The sequence below is a fragment of the Carassius carassius genome, chromosome 34 (assembly GCF_963082965.1).
Source record: "Carassius carassius chromosome 34, fCarCar2.1, whole genome shotgun sequence".
NCBI classification, from domain to species: Eukaryota; Metazoa; Chordata; class Actinopteri; order Cypriniformes; family Cyprinidae; genus Carassius; species Carassius carassius.
In genome coordinates this window covers 10,456,269-10,468,476 of record NC_081788.1, presented here as the reverse complement: position 1 = coordinate 10,468,476, position 12,208 = coordinate 10,456,269, and the positions used below count along the sequence as shown (strand labels likewise).

Here is a 12,208-nt window from a genome sequence, read left to right as displayed (position 1 = left end):
TAAATTATGCCATCAGGACAAATGGCACAGTGTTCAGGAGCATGGTTTAACAGGACATGTTTTATGAATGTTCAGTCTTTCTTTGGGGTACACATTCATCAAGAAGACCTTTTGGCTTTTACTGTGCCTTGTTCTAAACTCTATTCTGCTACTAACTGACCACTAGAAAATAGTGGGTAGTTAGTTTTAGTATGTTGTCCTTGTCTTGTGTCTCTGTCCATGGTTCTGAAACACTCCCAGCCTAATATGAAACTATAGCTACCTGTACATTGTTGACATGGTCGGTGAAATGGTATCATGTCACTTAACTGGTAAAACATTCTTTAAAAAACATACATTCTTTATCTTTATCTTTAAAACATAATTTGTTATTATGACAAAATCACCTTGTATGCATTAGTGTTTAAGGTTAACTGCAGTTTAACCAAAACCAACATAATTTGTGGCATGCTGTCAAATACCACAGAAAATCATTGATACAATCAAAACAAAACGTGTTTACAATAATGTAAAGTAAGTAATGGAACTTCAATGAGGTTTAAAAGCATTTTATTTATTTATTTATTTAAAAGCACTTATTCTATACCATTCGAATGTCCGGGGTCTATTCATTTTTCTAGTGTTTTTGAAAGAAGTCACTTTTGCCTACCACAACTGCATATATTTGATCAAAAATACAATAAAAACAGTAATATTTTGAAATGTTATTACAATTTTTGTATTGTAATATGTTGTTAAATGTAATATATTCCTTTGATGCAATGCCGATTTGTCAGCGTCATAACTCCAGTCTTCAGTGTCACATGATCCTTCAGAAATCATTCTTATAAGCTGATTTGCTGCTCAAGAAACATTTATTATTATTATTATTATTATCAAAATGTAATATATAGTTTAAAACAGTGTTTTCAGGATTATTTGATGAAAAAAAAAAATAATAAAAAAAAAATATTTATATGAAATATAAACTTTCTGGAACATTATAAATATCTTTACTATCACTTTTGATCAGTTTAATGCATTTGATGTATGACTTTGCCCTCATAGATTTTCATTATAAATTATGTTTGTTTGTATCTCTTTGTCCAACCAGTGGATGACAGGACACTTTTTATAGATTTTTGTTAGAAATAATGTTATTTGTATTCCAGGTGTGTGTGTGTGTGTGTGTGTGTGTGTGTGGAGGATTCATTGAATTGTCAGATTGAAATGTTGACCAAAATAGAATCCAACTTCCTATATTGCTCCTTATACTTTTTTTTTATTTGTTTTCCTTCCTTTCAATCCTCTCCTTCTATTATTTGTGACTTTTGACCATTTCTTCTCTTGTGTCTTGTCTAAGTTTAACACAAATTATTGTATAACTACAAATAGTAAAACCGTATTTTCTGTCATACAGGCATTTCCAATTGCTTTTTCTCAAACCAATTCTTTTAATTTTTTTTTTTTCCAAGAAAAGCAAAACTGCAAGAGTTGTGGGATGGTTTTTAATGTGCTCAGTGCCTATCTCTCTTTTTATTCTCTCTCTTCTCTCCTTGCTCACTATTGCTCCTTTGCTGTCACTCCCGAAAGACTGCTGTCACCCTCTATTCTAGCGTCCCTTTCCTGCTGCTGTACCTGCTGGAGCAGCTTTCATATCTCTGCAAATCCCCAAAGACACTTTCTTTCCTCCTCTCTCTAATTTTCTCTGGTTCCCTCTCACACATGAACTGTATTTCTTCACATGGGCTTCAAAGTGAGAAGGGCACTGCAAAATTTGCTGAAGGATACTCACTGCTTATGATAATTCCAATGCTGTTTTTTTGTAATACTGTATGTGAAATCAAGCCGTATTATGTCAAATGTTTAGGTGCTACATTTATATTTTCCAATGCAGTGTGAAATTTGTGTCTATTAAACATTTTTAAACATGATTTCCTTTTGCTTTTTACAAACTAAAGCTGTGTCACATTATTTTTACCTCAATAATAATAAAATGAAAAATGTTCTTTTAATTTATATTTAAAGAAAATCTAATAAAAATTTAGATAAATATTATATTAGTATAATAATAACAACACTGGCTACATCCACACCTCTAGGTGTCAGTATAAGGTCAAGATGTGACAGCACAACAAACAAAAGATACAAGTGCACCTTTTAAATAAATAAAGGAGTTATTAAGCACTTGCAACACACACACACACACACACAAAGGTTTGTAAAACTGTCAATATTTGGGTTTTCAGGATGGAGCACTTTAAAATGATAAAGGTTTTTTAAGGTATAACTTACTATGCTCACTATACTGCAATACATTTTGTTTTTAACATACAAAAAATCAATTGAAATCCTGAGGTGCACAGCATTAACCTCATTATAATCAAAAGTAACTAGTGTTGATTTGCAAGACAATCACTGCTGGATCTGTTGTCTTCTTTGGGCCTCTGATTCTGACTTTCTGATTGTGTTGGTCCTCAGAACAGCTCGGCATCTGTTTTGACAGGGTCTTGTGAAACTTTGAGGACGTGTGTGTCATGGGACCAGTGAAACGAGCAGTGTCAGTGTTCCTGAAATGAACTGCATATGTCCTATTAAATAAAAAACATGTAATTAAACAGATAATGTAAAGCATGTAATGTTTTTGTCAAATCAGACATAAATACTTAAAGTGCTTTTATGTAAGAGATTTTGTTAGAAAAAGGATATGAGATGACACTTCTGGCTGAAACATTTACTCCAGTAACTGAATGATGCAAACACTTTCAATTATGTCTGTCCCTATAGACCTGGCACTGAAATAAATCACTTCAGTGGGGAAATTGTTTATTTGCTCTGTCACTTGACTCTCCCTGACATTTAAATGTGGTCCCAAGAGACACTTACCAGGAGCTCATCTGACCTGCTGTGTGTAGAGCCTCTGGAGTGCTTTCTCCATTTTCATTTGCCATTCAATGCACCTCGTTTTTTTGTCAGGAAAATTGGGTTGTTGATTCACAACTGGGATGTTTCTTTATAAACTCAGTGTCTGACTCTCTTGCTGTTCGAGGAGAGGATTATCATTTGTATGAAAGATGCTCTCAAGAGATAGAGTTGTCATAATGAAACTGGATTTGGGGTGCCGTTTTCATTTTCACTCTTTCTGTAAATGTGTAATCAGGTTAAGTATATGTGCTCTGAGAGTAGATGCTTCTGCTATTCATGTGTCCCTGTTTGTTCTTACTATAAAAAGAACATGTCTGTTTTGTCAAAAATGGGCTTTGTGAAGATGTGTTAATGAATTGGCTTTATTATTTTCAACAATGTGATTTAGCATGCTGCATGCTTGTTTTTACAAACTTGTTAGTAATAATAATAATAATAATAATAATAATAATAATAATAATAATTCCTTACATTTACATAGTGCTTTTCTAATCACTCAAAGAGCTTTACAATGTCAGGGGGTATCTCCTCATAGTAACATTTACATTAAAAAGTGAATCTGTTTGTTCAGATCTAACATTTGGAAAGTCTGATTCGTTGTAATGATTTATTGTATTGAATCCATTGGTTCAGATGTTTCTGTCCCTCATTCAATATGTAGCATTGGAAAGCCTCACTCATTGTAATTTGGTTTGGCCAAATGGTTCTGTCCTTCACACAGTATGTAACAGTGGAAAGCCTGAATCGTTTTAGTGAACTGGTTGATTAAGATAGTTCCATCCTTCATAGAGTATGTATCATTGGAAAGTTTAATTCATCAAGGTGAATACGTTAGTTCAGATGTCCCAGATAGCACACTACCCTATGTTCCATTTAGATTCTCACCTGTTGTAGACTTATCCCTCTGCCCGCTTACATCTGCTGCACTCTGTGGTAGCATTAAAATAATCTAACTCACTGTAGTGAACTGGTTCATTCAGATGGTTCTATCCTTCATATGAAGCATTGGACAGTCTTACAGTGAACTGGTTTGTTAAAAAGGATCAGTCCCTTAAGGGTAGCAATGGAAAGTCTGACCCATTCTAGTGAATCTGTTCATTTAGACAGTCTTCTCCTGTATGCAGCATTCATTCTAGAGAGTCAGTTCATTCAGACATTCCTTTCTCTCGTATGTAGCATTGGACAGTCCATTTAGACCATCCTTTTCTGTATGTAGCATTGAAAAATCTGATTCATTCTGGTAAGTCATTCAGATAGTCATCTCTCTCCTAAGAAAGTGAGATTCTCTCTAACTGATCATCATTCAGACAAACCTCTCTCTCTCATTGTAAAGTCCCATTCATTTTATTGAATCAGTTCAGTTCCTGTACAGTACATGTGCTATAATTTACTTCCAACGAAATTGAAGAACAAACTGATGTGGCATCATTTCAGTCCATATCATGCCAAAATGAATTAATTTTGAGAGTTTGAAACTGCTGCAAAACACCTTCATACTACCATTGGTCTGTGACGATAGTGTAATAGGAGGTGTGCGCTCCTATTATTTAATGAAATGGCATAAATAAACATGACGTGACTTTACTGGAGTGCTACTTTCCAGAGCTCATACTAACATACCCCTATTGCTATGATCAGATGCTTTTCTTATGCTTTATATAAAAAATGTATGCTTTTTTCAAATTTTTGTTGTGTTTATTTTGTTACCGAGAGGAAAGCATGCAGCACATATTTACATATTCATCTAAACAATGCTTTCAGCAGTGTGGGCGCCATTGGGTTTTTTGAGAACAGTATATTGCTGCTCACGTATTTCGAACTTAGTTTTAACCCTCAACGAACAACGGTAAAAAAAACTTAGTATATCGGGGCCCTTATGTAAAAAGGATTTTTGCTGTTGCATAGGAAAGATTTACCTCTTCAGTTTTGATACTGTCAGCTTAACTGGGATGGTAACACTTTAGTGTAGGGTCCAATTCACACTAATAACTAGTTGCTTATTAGCATGTCTATTATTAACATATTAGCTGTTTATTAGTGCTTATAAAGTACATATAAAGCATGACATCCATAATCCTACCCAATACCCTAAACTTAACAACTACCTTATAAACTATTAATAAGCAGTTAATTGAGACAAAAGTCATAGTTAATGGTTATTTAATAGTGAGAATTGGACCCTAAAATAAAGTGTGACCACTGGGATTGTTTATTGTAAGCAACTTCAGTGCTGATTTCTCGCTAGTAGTGAAGTTACAAGTGGAAAAAGTTGGCCCAAAATGTACATTTACTGTTCACACAGACTGACCACAAATTGCAAGTTTACGAAGCCATTAGTTTATTGGATAGTTATTAGATAGTTGTTAGTTATCTTATGAATATTGCATAAATTTTACATGTCCTCAGTTTATTTTTTTGTAGCTTGTAGTAAATCTTCACTTTTTCAGAGCAGCAGCTCTCAACTCAACTCAAAATTAATAGTAGCTTGTAACTTGAAAAACTAAAATTTCAGAGAGGCTTCTAGAATATGGATCTATCCTGGTCATTTTCTTTTTTTAAGTTCACTGATGTAAAGCCAAGAAAAACATTAGAAACAGTGTTGTTGTTTTTCAACTCTGCATGCAGTTTGAGGCAAGATGATCACCACCTCAGGCAGAAAATTAAGATTCTGTGTCTTTGTTTCTTTTCCTTGCTCTCACTCTGTCTCTCTCTCTCTCTCTCTCTCTCGTTCATTCTTCTTTTTCTGTCAGTTATACTCTCTATATGTGTCTACCTCCATCTGTTCCCTGTCTCTCCATATCACTTCCTTTCCTATACCTCCTGCCTTACTTTTCCCCCCTGTTGGGTTTCTCCTCTCTATCCTTCTTTTAATGTGTTGCGGTGCAGGCATCGCTGGAGCTGTGTCATCGCACTCAGCAGTTCTGATGTCTCTCACTTGCATGTCTCCTTGTTCCTCGATCGACTCGTGGCAGTAAATTCTAAGTGACTTGACGTGGCTTCAAACCTGCTTTCTCTGGAGACTTGTTATATCACACGATCTGTTATTTTCAACTCTTTTTATGTGGTCGCATGCATGTATTCATTGTTTTTGAATATAAAACAAAGGAAAATTCTCAGTGTGGTTCTTGACCTTGTGACCGTTCTTTTAAAATCATTGAATGTATTATTAGAAAACTGTCATTTTCAAAGCACTTATTGGTTTCTGTCTCTCTCTCTCTTTCCTCAGTGTGGAGCCGGGCTGGCAGAAGGTGGTTCAGGTGGATCTGGAGGTGGATGGTGTCGGAAGTACGGTAGGCAGCAGGTCCATTTCCTGGGCGGTGGAATACCCGGGCATCAGGGCCGGCAATGAGGAAACTGAGACGCACATCCACCTGGCACAGAAAGACTTAGTTGGCATCGTGCCACTGGCTATGGTGAGAACATCGTCATTTCTGCTGTTTCTCAGGGAGGTGCTGGGTCTCTTCTGGGAGTTCTGGGACAGACAGATAAAAGAGGCAGGCAGTCATGCTTTTTAGGTGCCTTTGATCCTTTGAACCATCTGGATTGTCATGACCATTTTTCGGTTTAGCATAATTTCATGTTTTAAAAAGCAATCGTCCAGTAAAAATCTTGAAGACACATAATTCAAGAAGAGGCACATAATTGACCATAATCAAATATTTTTTATGTTACAATAATTTACTCTGAACAACAAAAATAAATAAATAAAAACAGAACTCTAGTCAGCACTGGGGCAGTAAAATTTCTAAACTTTTAAAAATGAAAATACTTTCAAAAGTTACTAAAATGGCCTATTATTAACTCTTTTTTTATTTGAATTCATTCTGTTTTTATATGAATGCTTTAACTTCTATTAAAAGAAAAAGAAAAATCATACAAAAAGCGAAGAAAATTGCTTTTGGGTCCAAGACTTTGTCTGGATCAGATTCAGAATGATGATCAAAACGTGAATTGTCAGAGTCTAAGTCCATCAACACCTCCAAATCTTGTTTTCCTCATCAACATTTTTCTTGGTTACATTAGTTAAAAATGTCAGTTTTGGTCGAATTTGAGGTTTTAACAAAAATTTGTTCAGTAAGCCCTCTTCTAGTGATCCCGATGCTTCAAATAATAATTAAACATCTAAAATGATCTTTATTTGTACTTTTTCTGAGAGGAGTACCTTTTTATCTGCTCACTTCTGGACTACTGCTGTTGTTTCTCAGCACAAGTTATACCCTAGGCCTATACCACAAGGATATATCGTTGCAAAGCACAGCTTTCCAGCTTTATGAATATTCATAGTGAATTCTGTATGAAATGAATCTGAACCACTAAAATATGATTTACAAACCCATGCTAATGATATCAAAATGATGGCACTGACTGACATTTGCATGCAACTGTAAGACACACCTCTCAGAGAGCATGCAATCTCCCTTATAAAGTACATCGTTGACAAATATGTCTTGGCGAGATTCACACAAACATAATATGTTATGTCTTAAATGAACATTTAGTTAATCGTTGGGGGAAAATCTGTAATCTGTGTAACATTATATTATATCAATGCATTACAGTAGGTCACAATATTGACTCCTGATAACAAAGATAAAATAAAAAAAAACAGCTATGTGATTAATAATATAGTTATTATTATTAAGAAAAGAATTGTAGGAAAATATGCATGGTTGCTCTGTGATTTTGCTTTGGAATCCTCAGAAAACTTTAACTCGATTTTTCTCAAAAGTGACTTAGCTGACTCTATCACATCAAAAGGCCTATTTTTTTTCCAATTCCAACATAAAGGTATTTTAATGTGCATTATAATGTGAAAAAAAACATATCATCACACATGCTGTTGGTGATCATATAAGCTTTCTTGTGCATAAACAACTTCTATTAACTCTATCTGGTTGACACATATCTTCTTCACTTGTTGTGGATCTTGAGGTGCTTTACCATTTTAGAAGATCCATAACAGCACAACCTACCGTATAACAGTGAAAACACGGCTTGTTGTAAAACTATCAAGGGCAGGGAAGTTTTGTGTCGTAAATGATAAAAAATGTAATTAGCGGTAGGAAAGAGTTAATGTATTAATATGTACACCTTAGGTATTAATGTGCACCCTACAAAGTTGTGCATTTTGAAAGGGTAGCACCCCTGTACCTTTTTCCTGTGAGTGTAGATTAATATTGAATCATTTTAACTTTGAGTTTTTTTGACAAATAAAAGTAGGTGTGAACACCTTTCATGTGGTAAACGATTTTTTGACTGGCGCTTGATTAATCAGAAAATTAAACTTTAATAATATACTGTAATTGCATGTTTTTAGGTGGTCTAATTTTTTATGTTAGTTGATTAAATGCATTTCGTTTTAAATCTAAATGAAGAGTAATTAAAAATCAATCTAAAATAACTAAGGCTCTTAAATCACATCTATCTTTAAGTTCACATTTAAGAACTTGCCAAAACCTAATAACCCTTGTGAGTCAAAAAAGTGTCACATTAATTTCTTATAATCATTGTTATTTAGAACAATCAGTGCAGATGGAAATACTATTAAGGAAAGCTTGCAGGAAAGGAATGTGCTTATTGATGTGATACATTATTATTTTTCTATGTTAAGAACACCTTGCAGCCATGACTGTGCAGAAGACTATTTGGAGATTGCTCTGCTTTTTCTCCAGATATGTGCTATTGAGGAATTCCAGAATACTTAAATTTCATTATTTTATTGTAATGTAATTATGCTTGAATATAATTGGCTTGAAATAGTAAATTTTCGAAGAATGTTATTTTAAATTAGTCATTTTAAATGATTTTGTAGATTTTGTGTGTGTATACAAATGAATACACCATCAATCATTACCTATTTCCTGCTAATTCTTGTGCAATAATTATTCATCATAAGGAAAAATCAATGTGAATATCTCCAGCTTTGATCTACAAAAACATCAACGGTCCTGTTAATGAGCGTGCCAATATAATAAATATATATCAATAAGATACGTCACTGATACTCTGACTTAAAAGTTAAGAGTGCTGTAATATGTTAAAATGTTTGCATTTAAAGACATTAGATCAGTTTCCATCTCTCTTGACAAATACTTCTTACATTTCTGACATCAGTAATGCTTTTCGTCCTTTTGCCCATGCAATAATAGAATCAATTTGCTGCAGTCTCTCAATTCTTTATGAATTCTCACCGATATGTTCTCTTTCTCCAGTAGTTTTCCATAGGGATGCATAATAATTTTACATCATCTAAGTAATCAACATCTCATTTATAGGTAATCCAATGTATGATGATTTAACATATTAGCATTTTTGATGAGGTATTAGTGAAATACAACACCTGTGATGGTGTATTAGTTAATCCCCCTCCTGTGCCCTCTCATCTGAGACCTTGTTTGGCCATCTGAGGGACTTTTAAAAGTCTTCACCAGCTGGGATTCAATGCTGTCACACTTCACTGTCCCCTCACTAATCATTTGGCGGAGCTTTTGGCTCTGCTTTACAAGGGTCCTGTGCCACTTGCTGCTTGTTGGTTCACCCTGTAATTGTCTGGCACGTGGTTGTGGTATTTGAGGTCTAACGGGAGAGTTTGGGCGAGGATGAGGCTCTTGCTCCAGACTCTTTAGGGCAGAGTGAGTGCTTTGGCTATCGCTTAGCTCCAGACGAGGTCTCAAGCGGAGGAGCTCAGGGAGTCATGCATGAACAGGCAGAAGGATTTCTCTCAGCTTCTGTGTTTTAGATTCTGAAGAGGCACAAGTTCCCTGTTTGCTGGTTTTTGATGTACTAAATGGTTGGAGTTGAGCTGAGGTAAAAGATTGTTTTTTTAATGAAATGAATGCATTTATTCAGCAAGAAAGCGTTAAGTTGATTAAAAGTTACTTTTAAATTGTTTTACAGATTTTAATGGCAGGTGGGAAAGTTACATTTCATTAAATGTTTTCTGGTTTAAATAACATTGTGTTAAGTGTTGATATGTGTCTTCATTTTGATGAACCAATATGATTTTTAAATCTCAAGATCATTTATTCATTTATTTTTTTCAGTGTGTGCTGTTTTCTGTTAATGCATGAACAAAACTTCACTAAACATTACATGTAGACCACTTGCTATCCAGAAATGGCAAGTAAGCTTTGTTGTGTTACTTTTGATAGAAAACAAACTCTCAAATTAATCATGAAATTCAAATAATAAATGTTGTTTAGATGCTCCTCATTTTAAAAGCACATATATACCTAATGTATATACTTATTATCTAATTCAAAGCAAAGCTGAACATTTGAGTTAAAAAGGTGTTGTACTGTAGCTGGATGACTTCCAGCCGTTACCTCTGCCTCCAAGGCAAACATATAATTAAACTCCACTCCATGTAATTTCACAGGTTTTCAATTCTGTGATAAATACTGTTCTTTTGCCATTTTATTTCATGAATCAGCACATTAAAGAGGAAATCAGACAGCTGCATCGCTGCTTAGACAGGGCTGCTTTTCCATCTGAACACTGCTTTAGATATCAACTGTCAATAATACAAAACACAGATATTTCTTCATTTGATAATCCAGATTTTACTTTTCTCACTTTTCTTAAAAGGGTGTCTGTTTTGGGTAGTGAATTCGCTGTCTAACTTTCTTCATTAGTGTTGTAAAATCCAACTGTGTAGTGATGTTGAGGTCAGTTGATCTGGCTGATAATGATGTTAATGGTCTTTGCTAGATCATCAGGAGATTGCGTTCTCAGTTGAAGTTTTTCTGCAGAGATGGTGAGGAAGCAAAATCACTGCCCATGCTGAGCTGTCCTCTGACGTATGCCAGTGTATTGACATAGAAGGACCTGTACTTTCTGAACATAAACCTGTTCTTCACTCTAGAGAATCATTTAATCATTAAAGTCCTGGATACACATCATCAGAAATCTGTCCGCCGGTAGCAGTAGTTCATTTCAAACAGCTCCAAGCGAAAACTACAGAGGAGAACATGGGATCCAACAGTCATTGTACTGACAGAGTCACCTCAGTTAAAATGCTAATCCACTCATGGGCCAGTGTGGGAGTTTCTCCACCTGAGCCAAGCGCTCCGGTGGTCGGATGTCAGTTGGGGAACGGTGATGTACTGCTACCGACCTTTCCTCAGACACGCTTCCTGAAGGAGGTCACGAGCCCCCCTGTAGGAGCTGATCTTTGGAGCCCGTTGACATGAATTAAGCGGAGCTTGAAGAGCCTGACGCAGCGAGTCAGTGCGATACCGCCATGGCTCAAGTGAGTCCCACACCGAGGGTCACTGTAATCTCGATTAATCACCTCCAACAGATGGATTCCACCGGGAGAGAGAGAGAGAGAGAGAGAGATCAAGGCTGTGTTGACAAGAGTGTTGCCTCAGATTTGCCTTACATCAAGCTTTCATCAGTAATTAGTTTTAATTAGGCTAACAAGCCACACTGTCTTTGAGCCATGATATGGAGCTAATAGGGTTATGAGGGGTAGAAATAATCCTTTTAAACGCAGTTATCTACAAATGACCTCTGCGCAAGTCACAGGTTCTGAACATAAATAATCGGAAATTATTCATTGCTATGGTGCCATGTGTCCATATTTATAGATTATTAAATTTCTTGGCCCGTATCGGTCTTTGCTTGCTTTCTTTATTTGATTTGATGCATATTTTTCAATTAATAGTGTCCTTTCTGTTAATCAATTTCAACAAAAGGACATCTAATAGCTTCTCTAAAGCTCTGTAGCTCAACTGTGTGCAACAGACCTCTGGGACGGACCAAGAAAGAGAGATAGAGAGAGAGAGAGAGAGAGAGAGAGAGAGAGAGAGCATCAAGGGACAGATGAAGAGAGCTGAAGTTTTATGAGAAAAATTTCCACTTTGAAAAACATACAGTGAGAGCAGTGGAAAGGCTCTCAGGTGTACATTGGCTGCATTACAGAGACTGAATTTGTTTTCTATTTCAATACCTCGTGGCAGAAATGAATCTGAGGAGAGGAATGGAACGAGGGATGACAAACGGAAAAATCAGCTGAGCCTTATGAGTGTAGGAACTGGAAGTTGAAGATGAAAGATGTTTCCACCCCTATGTGTGTGTGTCTCCTGTCCAGTGTGTGTGTAATATGATGCATGGGTCATGTGAAGATAGATCTACTGCTCAGTAATTGAGGCAGATGCACTGCAGGAGGCTGTTCTTTGAACTGACTTCCTGCGCGCACACACATGCTCACACACACACATTCCTGCAGTGATTTTAGCATTAATTAGCCCAGTGCCTTTATCATTACAAATGCATCAGAGACAAGGAAAGTGAAAGAGGA

At 35.8% G+C, this 12,208-nt stretch overlaps 1 protein-coding gene across 1 annotated transcript in view; it reads left to right on the top strand.

Moving 5' to 3' along the window:
* Nucleotides 1-12,208, top strand: part of LOC132115465 (transmembrane protein 132C-like) — a 212,975-nt gene that overhangs the window by 146,186 nt on the left and 54,581 nt on the right. Inside the window, exon 4 of the mRNA XM_059523958.1 lies at nt 6,131-6,317. Coding sequence (XP_059379941.1) covers nt 6,131-6,317 — 187 coding nt within the window. The remainder of the gene's footprint in view (nt 1-6,130; nt 6,318-12,208) is intronic.